Genomic DNA, 19201 nt, shown 5'->3' on the forward strand with positions numbered 1-19201 from the left:
GGCGAGAGCGTCTGGGAAAGATTTGCGAAAGACAAATATTCAGTGTGACACCAGAGTTTTGCTTTTGACTGTTATGCTTTGGCTCAAATGCCGCTGACAAAACTTTAGAGTCAGGACAGGGCCAAGAGGAAGTGAAGAGACGGCGAGACAGATAGGGGGAGACAGGGAGGTATCGGAACAGGAAATGGGACGGGGTAAAGTGTTCACTCTCACACTCTTACAGTTTTTTCTCACTCTTCAACAAGTCTGACTTGCATCACCGTCCCTCTCTCCCTCCTACACAGGTTACCCGTCAGCAGAAATGCCTCCTATGACTGCCAGCTCCTGTCGCCTGCCTGCACATTTCAATTACAGCAGAGTTCACCGTCCATTTGATAACTGTGGCCACTTTAGCTTGTCTTCAAAGTGCAGCTTTGCACCAACAAAAACAATGACACAGGGAAAGAGTATCATGGTTGTTGCAGTTCTCCGTTTTTTCATCTGTTGTAGATGCTCTCTGGCTGAGGAACACACTGCCCGAACAGCACCCGGGGGCGCCTCAGACACTGTGGTTTCTCTGTAAAACTGGTCCAGAAACCTCTCTCGACAGCAAGACGTATTCTTTCAAATGCTGGATTATCTTTCCCCTGCTTTTACGGCTTCTTCTTGTCTTCCTGGTGTTAATAATTCTTTCTTTCTTCTTAGAATTATGTTTCTTTGTAGCATTTTGAGGTTTGCTTTTAATTAAACGGATGAAAATCGAATTGCTTCATTAATGGATTTAGTTAGACTGTTCCATAGAATTCTCTGGATGACTCAAACACAGTAACAAAATGGTCAATTTGATTCGCCTTTGGTTCTATTCCGTCTCCAATATCCGTAAAAAAAAAAGATGTTTAATCCACTTCACAGGCTGTAATTTGAGGAGCATTATCATCTTTCATTCTACGCCATGTATGAATGTGTCCATCGCACAAATGGCTTCTTTTTTGTTGTTGTTGCTTTCAAGCACAGCCTTCTTGTCCTGCTGGTTTACAATAAACTACAACACAAAATGAAGTGGGCACGTCATTTTCAGCACTTCCGCTCAGCTTATTGAAACTTCTGTCTGAGGTACTGCAACTGTCTTCTGACCACACTTTCTGCACCTCATCCAAAAACTGCTACAGGCACACTTGTTTTCTGTCCTCCTGAATTCTTGCATGTCACCCTAATCCTGCTCTCCCACGCGCCGACTGCCTGTGGTGGCTCATTTCAGACCCAACACCTGGTGTCCAAGACTGCAAATGAGTGCACATCCGCATCCCTCCAGGCCATGGTCTGTCCAGGCTCTGCATACCAGCCAGTCAATGCCATGCACTCTGCTAATGTTGTCTGCTTGGCTCTCCTAATAATGTGACCTGGTAATCATCCAGCCCTTGACCCTTCTCCCTCCTGGCTCTGAAAAATATTGGAATGACCTTCCCACCTCAGACAGGGCCAAAGAGTAGCCCGACTCAAGCTGAAAATGAATCTCCTCTCGGAAACATTTCACATCCTCTTTAAATCATATCCTCACAGCTTCCTCTACTTCATTCTGTCTTCAGCTTTTATTTCACTTCACCTGCAACGTGGTCTGCTTTCAAAAGAAGACCGGTGGAGTGCGACCAAATGCAGAATGACGGGCAGATGTGTGCTGAGAGAGGGTTCCTCTCATTGGACAGCTCACCTCCACTGCACGTTGTTTCAGTTAAAGTTGGGAGTTGTTGTTTTCAACACAGCAGGAACAGCAACTATACCTGTGTGTAAATGCAAAACTGGATTGTCAACAGCTTGTTTATTATTTTTGGCCCAAAGACCCTTTTGAGTGCAGTGTTCTCCCACAGTGTTGTTTATTGCTCTTAAAAGTACGTACAACCTTGTTCTGATAAAGTGTACTGTATATCCACATCATATGATACCCTTGCCCTGCTTGTAAAGTCTCCATTGTATAAATTTATGTTCAGTCTCTGTTTCTGCCTCTTTTTTCAAAGATTGGAGGTAAACAGTCACAGCCTTTTGCCGATATTAATATGGCCTCACCATCACTGAGCTAAGGTCATTAAATGTGCATGTGGGAGTCGTGACTTTTTATCTGTTTCTCTATATTCCTGCTGCACATCTTACAGCTAATATTTAGAACAACTGATTCATTTCTTCCTGTCAAAGTTGCTCTTTGAGATGTTCTTTTGTTTGAGGAGATACAACATTAATGTTGAATAACAAAACCAAATCACAGGACTTCTACAAGGCCTTTGATGTAGCAGTTTACAAAGCAAATCTTGTCAGATGCACTCTCATTGTGTCTCCCTTACCTCTCTCCCTGTCCCTCTCTTGTCTCCCTCACTCTCCTTGAGACCAATTATACATAGTTCATGGCGTACAGATATTTCCCCCACTGTTCCCATTCCCTCTTGTGCTTCCTCTTTGTGCCTCTCCCTCTATTGGCTCTTGTACGTGCACCGCAGAGGCTGGTAGCTTGGTGGCCCTGATGAGCAAGAATTACCGCCTCGCGGTTGTATGCCTCAACAACCAGTCATGCTGCAGTTCAAATCCATGTCTGTCCAAATTGGCAAAACTTTATCTTAACAGACATATGTGACATTTTCATAATTAGCGTGTTTCGTCACAGGGACCTTTGACCACTTATTTCTAATCAGTTCATTCTTACGTCCAGGTAGACTTTTGCGTAAAATTTTATGCAATTTGCTCAAGTCTCTCCCGAGATATCACGAGAATGGGACGCACGTGAGGTCACAGTGATCTTGAACTTTGACCTCCAAAATCCAGGTCCAGTCCAGGAGGACGTTTGTGTGAAATTCCCTCGAAGGGGTTTCTGAGATATCGCATTTATGACAATGGGACTGAAGGACGGACGGACAACCCGAATCCTGCACACCACCTCTCTATCTTCCTCTCACAGTCAAAGTGAAACAGCCAAAAGCAGAATTCTGGCGTCATGTTTAACTATTCACACTCAACAGTCATCTCCTGCTGTGGGTGTGTGTGTGTGTCATCTCAATCAATTTCCCCAAAGGGTAATAATTCAGGGTGAAGCACAAAGGTCTGGGACATCAGGGAGTTGCTGCATGAATATTCATATATATGCACGTCTGTGTGTTTGTACGTTTTTATGTCACTGACTTAATAAACAGACTTTTTTAAATAACGCCTACTTTGTCAGTCGAGATATAGTTTAATCATAAAATTACTATAATTAGTTGACGTGAAGAGGAGAACTCTGCTTTATATGCAGGCTGCTGGGACGTAAGCAAACCACATTGCTGGTGACTTTTAAACCAGTGAAGGTCAGCCCACTTAGCCCTGCGGCAGTTCATGCTCAGTTACATTTCTGAGAGATATTTCTGGCTAGCCAAATCAGAAATGATTTACCTGTAGCCAAAGCACAAAGCTCTTCTCACATGAACGGGAAGCACCTGGTTGGCACGCGCAAACGCACACACTGTACAGCATTTACCCTCCACAGAACCACACACACACCAATATATTGAATATATACACGCACAATGGACAAACACATTCTTAAAGAAATCAATGTTCTCTCTCTCTCTCTTACTCTCTAATGATGCCACGACTAAAATGTTAATTAAGGCTAAAAAGAGAAACGATTGTGAATATCAAACAGCAATTGTATCATCATCATCATCATCATGGTTATTACCACCATTAGCTGCAGCACACGATGAAGGATTCTTTACCAAACAGTGGAAAAATCATCATTTGCTTATTCAGGTCCTGAAATGTTTCACATGGAGCTTTTAATAAAATATCCTCCTAAATTTTGCACGACTAATTCATCTAAAAAAATGAACTGTTGCGAGTCCTGGAGCATGATAGCGAGAGCACAATGTGCTCGTTGTAAAATAGCAGTGATTATTATTTTATTACATTGCAAAACCATACGCATAGACACAAAATGAGCCGATGAATAAGAACATATTTAGTGTCTCTCTCTCATTCTATAGTCAATAGAGATACTCAAGGAAACACACAAACCGGTTGGGAAACAGACAGAATGCACATTTATGTGAGCTTATTTTTTAGTCCTGCTCCCATTGCCCTCTCTTCTCCCCGTCATGGCTCTGTTCCTGAACTGATGGAATTTAAATCCTTCCCTGGGTGTCAATTGTCTGATCTCACACCTGAGAACGGCCTGGCGGATTCTGGAAAATCTTTGGGGTAGAAAACCAGGATGAGGTCATTATCCCCCAATCAATCCATGTGGAACAAAACCTCTCCTCCTTTTTGCTCTCATTTGACTATTGAGCTCAAACAAGAAAAGGTCAATTCACACTCATGACACCCAAAGGACAGCTATAATCAGAGTTTTGACATTAAATTGCTTTAGCAATAACGCCTTTTTCTTCTATGCTTCCCCTCCCTCCCATTATCTCTCCATCTTTTACCTTTGAGATGGACCCTGCAAATATGGTTTGTTGCTGAAATTCATATCCCCATGGCAAAATATGAAACAACAACCCTACTGTGCTCATGAACTAAAACAATATACAAATGATTCTGGGAACCCTTGGATTATAGGTCTTGACTTACTCCATTAAAAGGCTACAAAAGAATGAACATCTTGAACAGGGAAAGCCAACCACATGTTTTCTACTCATTCTGCCTTTACAGATCTCCTCACGTAGTTAATCTTATCGTAAGTCATCATGATGTGACGGAAGCAAAAAGACTTAGAACTACAATCTTGTTTTGAAAAACAGTTCTTGAGAAAACCTATTTGCGGCATTGTCAACATTTCAGGTCACATGTCTTCCTTACCTTGTTGTACAAAGGAGCCGTACACGAACCACATGGAATTGTACAGTGTTGTCGAGGACACGGAGCCCATGGGGAGCCGGGGTGGGTTGAGCCAGTTAAGCAAGTACACCAGGATGCCAACGAGGAGCACGGTGCCCGCGATGCACGCCCACAGGGACAGGTCGAAGGGCGCCAGGCAGGCGAACATGTCGACGGTGCGTTCGGCCTTGCGCAGCAGAACGCCCACAGAATAATCCGTGTAGCGGGTGGTGAAGTCCACGACGCTCTCTCGCTCAGACGTGATGGTCAGGGCAGAAAGTCCCACATCGGCTCGCTGCAAGAGGCGGAGGGGAAACAGAGGAGTTTTAAGTGTCAACACTGTGGAAATGTGTAGGTGAGGAACACCTCTGAAAAAAATCCCATCATCTAAGAAGATGCATGCGTTCACTGAGTGCAAAGGCATTTCACTGTCGTCTACCAAACATCTGAGCTGTTGGCAAGGAAACAAAACTAGTTTTCAGAAAGTCAGAAAGGTCAGAAAATAAAGGGTTACCCAAAAATAAGCTCAAGTATGGATATTCCTTTTATATGTCTCTGTTTTGCCTAAGTATGTACGTACTGTCTTGTAAGCCCCGTGTAATACCCAGCACGGCCTGGGCATCTTTAGATGTGCTTGTTAAACCGTGCATTGATTCAAAGCCTTTCTCATCATTTGGAATTGTACGAGACAACAAATGACTGCTTTAATTATTTACGTGTAAAGACTAAGTTGAAAAAAAAAAAAGCTGTCAGTGAGTATGTCTGCCAAGGAAAATAGGCTGAGCTCAGCTTAAATGCGGAAACAACAATGTCTAATTAAAATGTTTTCAGTCCCTAGTGCTCGGCTACCAGCTGTAGACATCTGCTTGTGACATAACACAAATTCACAAGGATTTAAGATGCTGTTGCGAGTGTGCACGTGTGTTTGAAAATGAGTGGCAAATATTGCACATATATATTAGGAACTTGTTCGATAATTACATTTAATTTACTGGAAACAACTGACTGCAACTAGTTTGGGGAATTTGTCGGCGAACACGAAGCCCTGCAGCCAAGGCAAAACACACTTACAGACACACACACTTGCATTCTTACAACATCCATATCCCCACACGCACGCACACACAAAACAAGCACACATTTTAACCCACTGTAGGCAACAACAAACAAATCTGCTCATTTCACAGTTGAGTGAGGAAACAAAAAGCTTAAATGTGCAGAAATTGTAATTTAAACTGCATAAGAAGAATATTAGGAGAAGGCCTGCAGGACGCCTGTTGGTTGAGACAACACAACGATATGCATGCAAATATGTAAGTATGCGTGTGTGTGTGTGTGTGTGAATAGAGATGAATTGCCATGGCGACTGCTTTGGTCAGTCAACATGGCAATTCAAACTTCCAAAATGCACTCTGGGTAATAATTATCTGGGATAATTGGGGTTTTGGAGAGATAAACCGTGTTGCTGACAGATGGGGGGGGGGGGGAAACAAAATGTTCAGTTTATTTACAGCCTGTGCTTGTCTGCGTTCACATACATCTTCAAACATGCATGTGCTTGAAGCATTTCTCCATCACATTGTGAGCAGTTGCATTGTAGTATACAAGGTCAAGGGAAGGAGAACACAGTGTTGGAAACATATTCAAGCCTGACCCACAACAGAAAGAAACTAATGAAGAAACTTCTGAGAAAACATTGCCAATAATAAAAAAGGAAACATCCCTGAACTATGGAGTATGAACACAATGTGTAGAAGATTAGCGTAATTCCAAGAGAACATCAAAGGAGATTGTACACACACACACGAGGTGGGGAATGGTAATTAAAGACCAGCTGGGTCTTTATTGTATGAAAATGTAAGAGGGTTGTTGGATGAGAATCCACTCCTGCTCCTCTTTTGTCTATTGTTGAATTGCTGTTTTAAAGTAAGAGTAACCTGTGTTCTTTTCTGTTAAGGGGATTTCTCATGGAAAACCTCGCTGCATTGACCTCTATCAGTGTTAACTCCGTACCCAGCTACCATGTTTCTTTAATCTCGCCTCTACTTAGTTCAGGTTATGAAAGGAAAAGAGACCCCATTGTTGTCATTACTGCGCCGTCCTCCTTGCATCCCATTTCAGCAGTCCATAGCATCCCATTTCAGCAGATGAACATGGATAGATGCTCTGTATCCGTGTTGTCTGTGCTTCATCAACAGTTAATGAAGAAGACGAGTACCTGCTCGTCTCTTAGCTAGCTGTGTTGTTAGATTGCTGCTAGTTCATGAACTCGGTCTGCGATGGTGTTTCTTCACAAACTGACGTTTGTAAAAGTCTGTATCTGGTCGGAGCTCTGCTCACATACCTTTAGCATGCACTGGGCTGTAGCTGTGTAAATATATTCTGCTGTGATTGCAGTCTGCCTTTTAATTCTTGGACAATTTGATGTTTTTCTTGGAGGCTAAATTTAGCTCCGTGTTTGGTGTCAAAATGCCGACGTGAATTGTATCTTTCATCACCGACACACCTCATAACACAGAAGACAGACACGTTTTTCTTCATGAAGCACAAACTTGTATTCACTTTCCCATCTTTCATCACATTTTCTTCCCTTTGCATCAATTTTTCTCTTCGTGGACATTTTGGGATTATTTGTCGATCTTTTCCAATTGTTGGAAAACCTCTTTTCGGGCTGTTGCCTCTCCTGTCCACCTGTTGTGATAGTTTTAATGTCGGTACACAGACAACATGCTATCTCATAATTTCAACTTTCTATCTCATAATTTTGACCATGGGGATACTTTTATTTTCAAGTCTAACTTTTAATTATTTTTCCAAAAAGAAAAAAAAAAGATATATATTTTTTTGGTTTTGCTGGCGGATTCGTGGGCCACATAAAATGACGTGGCGGGCCATATTCGGCCCGCGGGCCTTGAGTTTGACACATGTGTTTTAAAGGAACCAAGGCCCCAGAGGAACAGTGAAGGTACATGCAGATGTTTCCACGTGTTTGCTTAGAGCGTGTTTCTGGCGCAAAATAAAACGAGCGCTGTGTTTTCTGCAGTAAAAGATGAGGAATGAGCACGAGTGCAACAAATATGGCATCTGATAAGAGCTCTTTAACTTCTCAGAGAGATATTGATCACCAATATATTTGATTGATTGTGTAATTAAAGATGAAAATCTGAATTATTGTCACCACTCCGAATAGACACATTTGTAAAGGTCCTTTTTTATTTCATTCCTCTTCTTTGTTGCTTACTTTCTTTCTGGGGTAAACAGGCAAAGATGAACTGATGGATTACTACACAAACATTCAGTATTTTGGCAAAATAACGTCAAATATTCAGGACCCTGGTGTTTGCTAATGGCTACTAGAAAAGCTGAACCGACAGCCAGACAAAAGGCAACGTTAGCATCAAAATTGGCAGAACGGAAGATTTATCCAATAATTTGTTACACAGCAGTGACATTTGTAAACTTTGTGCTAATGAACAGCAATGGTGGGGCTACCTCAAGTAGCCCATTTGCTATGGTGGCTATAAGGTTAAAGTAATTATCATCCAACTGCGCCGATCAAACTGTAGACCTCTCCATCGTCGTGACATCCACATTCATAGCTTCACAGTCTCTTGAGAAACGTCATCGCCACTCTTTTCGTCTTCTTACTGAAGCGGTTCAAGTGTCTGCCAGAAGTTATGCATCAAACACTTGAAGACACCTGAAGCGAGTCAAATCATTAGAAAGCTGCAGTGTTTTTTTTCACCAATACGCAATATGACATCGCTGAGAGTCTAAATTTCTCGCTCCAATTTAAAGAAGTTAAAGTCAGCCCTACGGTAGCCTATTGCAATATTTGCTTTTGAAGTGACAGGATTTTTAGTGGGAATGTTATGATGGGGACTCCAGACTGTGCAGACTCAACCTGAAGGAAGCTATGGTCCTATTTAGCATAAGTGATGCCGATGGCATGCGTCTGCTTGCATGCCTGCTTCTCCTCCTTGTGTATTCTTGTAATGACGATGCATAAATAAGCAACAAACTCCTATTTCCATATTCTCTCTGCAGGCTAATTCATCTTATTTGTCCAACCCATGTCATTGTTCTCCAATGTTCAATCTTATTGTGAGTGTGTGTGTGTGTGGGTGTGTGGTGCGTGCATGTGAATTATTTTCTCCTCACCTTAAAGACCAATTCACCCATCAGTCCGTTCCACTGACCGTCAGGCTGCAAGCTGCCGTATTTGTGGTCTGGAGTGACGTAGATCTCGTACTTAAAGCCCAGGTAGTTGGACAGAGCGTCCAGCACGTCGATGGAGAAGCCCTGGTACTTTTTCGGCTTTCCCAGAACATTCTCTGACACCATTACGAACGGCTCCTCCTGCAAGGCAAAAGATCAATCAGTGTGTCAGCAAGTCAGTCAAGCAGCCAATCAATACACCATCATTCAAGCATCAAATCACCCAATTACTCAAGTGGCCATTATACCACCACAACCGTTCATCTCGAAGGTTGGGGGAACATCTGTGAGAGCCAACATGACAAAGACAGTACAAAGAGGTCACGTTATAACATATACAACATATTCTTATTCACTATACCAGCATAATTCGAAGTATGTTTACAACCATCAGTGCACGCCTCAAAAGATGGAACAATAATAATGGCGTTAATAATAAAGTTTCCCTTTGGAGTTTACATCTTAAAAAAACAGCTTGGATGGTTGAAAACATTTCCTACCACGAACAAAATGATGCCTTTTAATGTTTTAATACCTGCATGTTTTACCTTCGCTCTGAGTCTTGTTCCTCTTACCGTTTCACTGACACATTGCTGCACTTGAAAGCCACCTTTAGTACCCAACTCTCAATATGCATTACCATCCGATGTATAATTGGGTGAACATGGGATTTGTCTCCCCTCTGACATGTGAAACGCCATAACAGGGGTGAAACATGCATCAAATCCAGCTCTCTCATACATCCATGTGTATCCTTGATCCCTCGTACAATTTGAGATACTAACAGCACGGGGACTCATTGAAACATTGCTTTATGTCAGTTACTGCACAACAAGATTTGGAAAGAATACTACATACCATTGTTAGCAATATGGTATAAAAAGAAGAAGTTCTGACCAGGAATAATTCTGCCTTCTGTTCTTGTCACGGCAATCTGGATACTGACTAATGTACAAAAAAAGATGCAACGACATGCTGTACTTAATATCTGTTTAAGTGTTAACATTTTTAGATTAGAGGAGAGAAATAACAAGTAGCCCTCAATCTTGTTTTGGCTGAGCTCCCAAAGTTCCCTACTCAGCTTTCTTTTTATTCACAGAGGGAACCATGATTAATAATTTGTTTAAACATCGCCTATTTAACATTTTCAAGTGAATTAAAATGTTGGAAATCAATAATGGCGCCGTGCAATTCAGCAGATTTGTTTTTTATTGGGTCATTTCGAAATGCGCTTGGGACGGCTGAACATTGCTTGTCAATATCTCCATGGCATCTAAAGGGCAGCTTCCAGATGAGGTCAAATGGCATCCAACGACGCTGACATTTTAGGCAATTAAAGGGACACGGCGCAAGGAGAAACAAGGTATTTTTCAACATGGAGAGCAACTTTTACTGACTGTACTTTGATTGAGTGTTTCACACAGGAGTTTTCTCTCTTCTATCTCCCTCACCTCTCTTTTTCCCTCTTCTGTAATACTTCCCGATTGATGAGTGAAATGTTTCAGGCCAATATGTCTCGCAGATTTATGAGGGGCCTGTGCGTTATTGACTGGATGCTGGCTGCACATTAAGCACAGACAAGGCATGCATGCATGCAGGCTATGCTACGTATTACCATGGCGCTTTCTAATCCTTACTACATGCTGCTGTTCAATAACCCATTAGGCAGTGAGTGGACACGCATGCCAAGTCCCTCTCTCACCAGAAGCAGCTATCCATCAAGGCAGTAACACCCACGGACATACACACCCATACATACTGAATAACGCCCCGAGCACAACACACTGCTTCCCTATGCGGGTACTTTCAACCTTTATAGACCAACATGGATGATCCTTTTGTACAGGGGAACAATAACACAATTGACCACTTGTCCAGATACACTTCTCAGGCGAATGTTTACATTGGAAGCTCATCTCTAAAGGTAACGTATGACATACATTACACAGCCATGATGACATATTTAGAATTTAGAAGGTATCAATGTTTCCAAATCAACTCTGTAGACACATGAGGGTGGAAGAATGTTCCACTACTTCTCCAGCTTGGAGTTTTATGAGTGCATTCGCCTCGTCTTTATTGCGTATTCTATTTCTGAAGTGCAGGACAACAGGCTTCTAACAAGCTAGGTTGTCAATCGGTCTAGGGTGTGGATGTTTAAAGAGAACTGGACACAGCGTTGGAGGTGTCGCCCTGTTCATTCCTATGACAGTTGTTCAACTGCGCATGAAGGAAAACAAGGTTTGACCTACGATTATGAAATCCACACTAAATTACCCAAATCTTCCGCATCCATGGGCTCATTGAGGAAGCGCACTAGCGTTTCCCCTTAACCCCTTCGACCAGCCCTCCGTCCAGCCTCGTTCTCATGAACGGAAGAAGGAAAGCAACCCCGGATTGGCTATTATTGCATTTCACAACTTTCAGTACCTAATGATTTAATTAAGGGCTATTCAAGTGTTAGCACTTGTTTTTTCTGGCCCAAATGGTATCATGTGACGGACCCATAAGTTCCACAGTTTGGCCAATATGTCAAATTTGCTTCAAATCCCGGCACTCTTCCTGGGGGCTTGGTCCAGGGGCATGGTACGTGTGTAGTACCAAGCAGTTAAAGAATAAATAAATGACAACAATGTAGCAACAAACACTCAATAAGTAAATGGTTTTACAAAGTACAAAAACGAAGGACTAATGTATCCTATTTGCTTTCACTTGATGATTGGAAATTAAAATTATACTTTCTAAGTCAAAATTGAGCTGTGCCTGAAAAAGATTCTCATTCCATTCCATTTTCTCTCTCTATGTTTTCCCAATAATTTACCTGTTGTGCGGTAATTGCTTTCCAAGTAAACAGGCTCCATGATTTGCAGTGAAAGCCAACATATTCATACTCCACACATGTATGTGACTGTAAACACAGGCCCACCAACACAATAGAACACAAAACCAATGGCAGCGGCCGATCAATACAAGACAAGAAACAGTGCAACTTTGTGTAGATGTGTGTATGTGGGGGTGGGGGCGGGGGGTGTTTGAAAGTACTCATTACGGTGCACTGAAAAGGACGAGGAGAACAGAATGCATGTCCCTCTAGTGTCTCTAAGCCAACCCACGATTTTAGCTCAGCTCACTGTCCTCTGGCAAAGGCTTTGACACAGATGTCATTTCAAGTTGTCTGTACAGTGCATGACAGCTCTCTCCTTCACTTAGACATCAACATGAACTCTTCCTACACTTGCTGGACTGTCACTGGTCTTTCCTTCTGTCTTTAATCTTGCAAAACATGGTGGCTTTTGGAGAAACAGTCTCAATTCTCGATGAAACTATAAAGTTTTTTGGAATAAATGCCTTACATATAATATCTGGTTTGAATGAGTTGTTTAAGTTTTGAATTTTGAGAGGCAACGAGTCATGTTATCATCTCAACTCTTCTGATTTAGCTTGCTGGTTGGTCTCGCTTTGAGCTGCCAGGCTCAATACTCAGTCAATGGTTTTCAGAATGAAATCTTGTCGCGAAAAATCACCTCCTGAGATGTAGTCTGGCTTTGTGGCGGCAATCTGTCTCTCTACCGCCTCGTCTCCCTCTCTTTGTCGTTATTTTGCATTATCCTCCTTTCCCCTGCCACTCACCAGCTGTGATACACACCGTTTGGTATCTTTCCAACGTCCCCAGCTTTACCGAAACATATGTCTGCACACCTCTTCTCTCTCCATCCATCGAGGCTACAATCCTTGCCACTTGTCATTCTTGCAATACCAGCTCACAACCCTCCATAACTGGCGGCCCTTCTCTTCCATCTCCTCTTTGTCTTCCCAATATTGCTCCCATTTCTCATTTAGCTCATCCCTCCTCCTGCTTCCTTTCCTCTACTCTAATTCCTTTGATGCAAGTTCATCCCCGGTGTCCTCTTGACTGGAAGTACCACATGTGGTCAGATGGATGATTAGCTGTTTTTGAAGAGGTGATTGGAGCAGGAAACACCAATTGTACCACAAAGACTAAAGTAATGGCATTTGAAGTGTCCTTCTGGGCATGACATTGTCATGTGGTGATTTGTAGCGGTGAGCATATTCAAAACACTCTGTGGATTTGACCGTGAAATTGGTGTAAAATGTATTTTGAAAAGCTCTGCCAGTCTCTGCAGAAGATAATTATCCCTCAGTCTCAGTTTGATAACGATGGTGGACAAACTGTATATATATACTGTATATATATACAGTTCAACAGGTCCAACCTTTTTATCAACTGGTACAAACAACTAGGTAGATGTAAGTCTCTGCTGTGAACTTTTCGGGGTGTACCTTTGGCATGGAGGTAAAGCCAACGACCATGAACACGGCAAGGTCTGCGGCCGGGGGTCCTTTGTCGCATTTCCCTCTAACAACATCATTCAATCAAACTCAGTGTCTAAAACAATTGAATGTAAGCTGATCAATCATAATGGATCATTATGGCCAATCATTCTCAATCATCAGCTGTGCTTAATGTGGGCCTGATCCTCTTTCAAAGTAAAACTTGTGGTTAATTCGGGGGAAAAAAACTGAGCATGCTTTCATGATGAAAAAAAAAGTAAACTCAAGTTAAAAAGGGACATCGTCTGCCTTTGGCTGCATATTTGGGCTGCAGTATATATTCACAGCTTGCTACTCTTTCAAAATATCAATTTTGTTCACACTTGTGAGCAAACTGTATCCACTACTAAGCCCTGTAGACAACCATGGACACATAATTGCAGGGATTTAGCCATTCCTTGGTAACATTTATTTAACAATCAAAACAGTCCCAGCCAATCAATAGCATTGATTTAAAGTCATTAGCCCGAATAGTGGTATGATCTAATCACCAATGAACTAATCGATAACTATTCAACAGTAGACAGACTAGAAATAACCTCCTTTTACAGGTTCATCTTTGTTTTCGTGTACATGTGCGTGTTCACACATGCTTGTTTGTTTCTGCTTGTTGCGGCGCAGGAGCCGCTCTGCATGGTGCTGTGTGAGACAACTGCACATCACACACAGAAAACAGTTGTATCACAGCAGAAAAAAAGCCCAGAGCAACACGGAAACAATCTGTTCCAAAGGTCCCTTTAGGAACCTTTCACATCATGCACTCACACTTACACACACACACACACAATCAGGATTTGCCCTCTAACCATTCTCACGTAAAAAAAAACAACACAGCACATCCGGGCTGCACCCTGGACATTTCACGATATTTCTGTCTATTCTTGTCTTTAGGCGCTCATGAGGCTTCAGTCATCATGGGTAACACACATTTACACAACCAGGGATGCACAGAATATGAAGGGTAGAGAGGGCAATAGATACAGTACACATACAGTAATAAATGGTCAAATACGGTACATCTATAGGAGCCACCTGGTCAATGAGAGAAAGGGCGACATCAAAATACACAATCCATATTCTTTTTCCTTTTAAAGATGATGAAAATCAAAGAGCTGGGGAAATTTCAATTTAGAAAGAAAAAAAAGATCGCAACAAAGATGTCTAGCATTATCTCTTTCTTCTCTGCTTCTGACTTCAAAGACGGGATATGAAGAATTTACAGATGTGAATCTTTAAAGCACTCATGAGATGTACTCAAATCGATGCTGCAGGCGAGACAGAAAGAGCTGGAGTCTCACTTTCATCAAGTCTCCAATGTTCTCCATCATCTAGCTGTCAAATGTCAAAATGGAAGCTAATGAAAGGATTATAGTTCGGGCCATTACTAAGCTCATCTTCTTCCATTTTATTTGTGTTTCGCCTTCTCTGACTCTCAACACTTTTGTCTCATATATGTTTGTCTGCCATTTTCCTTCCCGAACACATCCTGTCCCTCTCTACGGCTCCGTAAAGACACAGTTGAATGATGTGCAGAAAACTAGACAAAAGGACGGAAATACAATAAAAGTCTGACATTCCGGCTCTAGTCACAACAGTCCGTCTTTGATTTCTTTTGAGTGAGCGGCTGGACAAATTTCAAACAAGGAACACTGAAACAGCTCCTTTTTTTTTCCTATGTATGGCCAATTTCAAATCACAGAATGATAAAAGAAGAGACTTGCGCAAAGAAATGAAAACACAGGTCAGACACTCACCAGAACAGTCACGACTCGTAGCACCACTCCTCTCATGTTATTTTCCAATTTCCTGTCTGTCAGCGTGCCGTTCAATCCGTGAACTGGGTCCCACGTTGCCAGCTGCAATGTAAACAGACACACAAACATACAAGTTCGATTCTCAGACATCGTGGACAGCGGATGAATTGGGTTTACAGAGCGATAAACGGTAAGAGAAGGAAAGAGGCAAATGCACCTCAAGCACACAATATCAAAACATTAAAATGACGTCCTTGTGATCCAGACGGAATACTTATTGAACAAAATGAGAGCTGCAATGAGATGTTAACACACAGTAACAAAGTACAGTAGCCTTGTAACTGTAAACACAAATAATTTTCTGTCTATTTCATACCATATATTTTAATGTCCTACTTTCTATAAAGCCCCACTTTTGAAAATGAATTTCCTGAACACACCATGGTGTACCCCAGGTGCACTATGCACTGTACCTGGAAATTATGGTAATTTTATTCAAAGCCGCTTTATGAATCTGACCCAGACTTCTTTGTGGATTAAATAAACTTCCAATCTTTTCCCCCGGACCACATTATTTAAGTCCCAAATCATATTTCCTTCATCTGCTGCCTTCCGCTTTGAATAAGATATTGTTTCAAGATCAAGCTGCTCTCCCTGTAGAGGTAGCAGAGAAAGAAACAAAAAAAAGAGTTGATTTGCTGTCTGCAAAGACAAACATGCACCACCACACACGCGTACTGTGATACACACAAAATTGCATGGCTTGATTTGTGCTAGAAGAAAACACAAACACACCCGAGAAGCAGAGGGCATGCTGCAGAGGGAAATATGGGATAATCCATTTCTCTAAAGCCGGAAGTTACTGTTGAATGTGTTATTCTCTGCCAATTCTGATCAATTCCCTTTTGGGACTAATACTTACTGTGACAAAAAACTGGTTTCTGTTTAGCGCCGTGGCATGTAGCGAACATTTCAAATCCTGTTTGAAGTAGCAATTTAATCCGCTCCTCTGGTAGAATCACTTTGCTGAACATAGTCATTGGACACAGCCAGAGTAGACCACCACGGGTGGGATTTCCCTCACTGTTCCGTTGCACCAGTTAAGGTAGGGCTATCAGTGTTGCTCAAGGTCCCACTTCACAAGAGCTTCAGTTTACACAGATTCTAATGAACCAGTTCACGTTCATTTATTCTATTCTTTTTACTATTTACTTGGTTGGATTCTATGGCGTTAAATTTGTCTTTCAGACCTATTTTCATGTACGTGAGCACACAAAAAAGCATCAGCGAGCGGAAAAGCGTCGTCACATGGTAGCAGTTCTGCTCCCCGTGCACAAATGGAGTCCTGGTAGCACAGGGCAATAACAAGTGCGAACTTGACCCTCCTTACGCACTCGCTCATTCGTCAAGTTGACTGTTGAGACTTTGGAGGCAAGGACAGAGTACACAGTGGCTGATGTCTGTCTGTCTGTCTGTCTGTGAGCGTTGCAAACTGTCCTGAGCGTTAACAACGCTCATGTTCACGACTGTCATTGTCGGATATATTCAGTTTACCATTAACCAAAAACTTGAAGGCATTCTTATAGATTGAAATCTGGTGACCTCTCATAATCATAGCCCAGCATAGCACTGCCCAACTCGACTTTAAATCTAATCAACCATAACTGAACACACCAGTGTAGATGTACAGTCCCTGTGAAAAGTCTGGGTATTGCATCCCTCTAAAGGCCCTGCACTAGATTAAACCTCTTCTCAGGACTGAGTAAGTTTACACAGACTGTTTGATTGACACTCTGTGACTTCTTTTAGCTTTATTGCACCAGTTGGGGCGGAAAAATTACAAATTTGTCATTGTTTTTATCACAACAAGTCCGGTGACCACACAATTCCCCATAAAGCTACATCCTGCTTTAATGTGAGCAGAGGTATAATCAGGGAATTTAACATATCCTTATCATGTCTTATTCTAATTATCATTAGAACATTGCTGCAATTTTAAATTCACTGTCACCCTTCTTGTCTGTCTGCATTTATGTAACTCACACAGAGTCAGCCAGGTAGATCATGTTACATGTTATCCTCGTTTCAGCCTGGGAGGGGAGATGTGGAGCTAGAATCTAAATCTGGCTCCTCTCCCACACATTCAAAATCTGCATCCGGTATTTTTTGTTTTATTCTCTATTTTATAACATGCAGAAAACAGAGTAATTTGTAATATTTCGGTTCTCTGAAGATGAGCCAACTTAGCTTTATTCTATAACACAGGAAAAAAAATACTGTTGTACTCTGCTCACTACAAACCCATTGTTAATACAGTGTGTCAATGTCTGTGTGCACCCTGTTCGTGACTCACATATGCCGGCAACCCTTCTGGTTTTTTTGAAGTGTACATATGTGCTGTGCTGTGTGCAAAATACAAAAGATAGAAGGTGAAGACAAACAAGATGCAAACAGCACACACATACAAAGAGATAACACTGTAACACAAAATACGCATGTAAACACAAGGTTGATACCCGTTAAAAAATAATGTATATATATATTAATTAGGGGTGTAACAATACACGTATTCGTATTGAACCGTTTGGTACGAGGCTCACGGTTCGGTACGCATGACGAACCGAATACGTTTGAATAAAAAAAAATTTAAAAGATTAAAAAGAATCTTTTTTTTTTTCAAACCTTTATTTAACCAGGTAGTCCCATTGAGATTAAAAATCTCTTTTGCAAGATGTAAGTAACAATACAAGATGTAAGCAAGATGTAAGTAATACTACATAACATTAAGGAGCAGTTTTTGTTTTTTATGCTTATGTATTGCTAAGAAGACACCCCAGAAGATGGGTCACTCAGGTATAGTTCCATCATTGTTCAAAGTCAAAGAATAACTTCATGATGTTAGTTGTAATGAATAAATATATTTTAAAATCAAGTACATTTCTCTGGCATTTATAGTTTTCTACTGTACCGTAACGTACCGAACCGTGGCTCCACTGTATCGTACCGAACCCAACCGTGGATTTTGTGAACCGTTACGCCCCTAATATTAATGTATATATATTAATCTACATTTTGCTAACTGGACAGAACAGAGTGTTCTGCTCTCTGGCTCTATAGTCCCACAGACTCTCCTTCACTTTTGCCCACCAGCTTTAAAGTAAGACACAGAAACTTGTTGGGTATTGAGGAGTCTTTTTGCAGCTGTTATTCATGAGCAAACTGTAACCTTCACTGTACATTTACTGCGACAAGTCAACTTCACTGCCAACATTTCGCTCTGCTTCGATCACCAACAACCGCCTCTGTCTTTCATCCTCAAAGCACTGCCCCGTTGAGCCGCCATTATTTGCATGTGTTGATGGGAAATTAGATTAAGAATACGACCGGACTCATTTTTGCGGTTTACCTGGTCGTGTAAATCTGACTGTCAGCAGTCAATGATGGTATAAAACAGCCAATAAAATATATTTTTCAAAAACTGTGAATCACTGCAACCACATGAGGTCCTTGAGCATAGAGTCATAAATGAGCACAAAAAAACATTATTCACTAAAGTAGTATTCGAGATTAGCTGTGGACAGACAGACAGACCCAACACATAATCTCCTACCAGGCTTCTACATGGCGCAGATAACAACACTTAGTAAGAGAGACAGGCAGAGACGGGCAGCACGTAGCAGAAAAACAAGATACTACAACGTGATGAGCAGCGATGATGAGAGACAATGTAGAAGGTGCATTTACAGGACAGCAGCACTGGCAAGGTGCTAATTATCACAACTATACTGTGACTTAAGCTAACCAGGAAATGAGCACAGAGGCCCACACGTCACACACATACATATTCCAAGCACACAGGCAGTCCTAAAACAAGCCACACATGCCGGGACATGGTTACTGAAGGACAAACAAGACACCACACAGGGGCACAATATCCCTGTGTTGTCACTTGTTCGTCCTTCAGTAACGTGCGAGTGGTAAACGTGATATGAACACTAAAATGAACGTCTAAAATAATGGAGATTTGCAAAAGAAAGAAAGTTATATTTATATATGCCGTA

The 19201-nt window shown here is 41.7% G+C and overlaps 1 protein-coding gene across 1 annotated transcript in view; it reads right to left on the reverse strand.

Moving 5' to 3' along the window:
- Positions 1-19201, reverse strand: part of grid2 (glutamate receptor, ionotropic, delta 2) — a gene marked incomplete at both ends in the record, with an annotated part of 423012 nt that overhangs the window by 78553 nt on the left and 325258 nt on the right. The window contains 3 exons of the mRNA XM_079271038.1: positions 4798-5110; positions 8977-9174; positions 15141-15242. Coding sequence (XP_079127164.1) covers positions 4798-5110; positions 8977-9174; positions 15141-15242 — 613 coding nt within the window. The remainder of the gene's footprint in view (positions 1-4797; positions 5111-8976; positions 9175-15140; positions 15243-19201) is intronic.

Source organism: Melanostigma gelatinosum (assembly GCF_949748355.1).
Source record: "Melanostigma gelatinosum genome assembly, chromosome: 6".
NCBI classification, from domain to species: Eukaryota; Metazoa; Chordata; class Actinopteri; order Perciformes; family Zoarcidae; genus Melanostigma; species Melanostigma gelatinosum.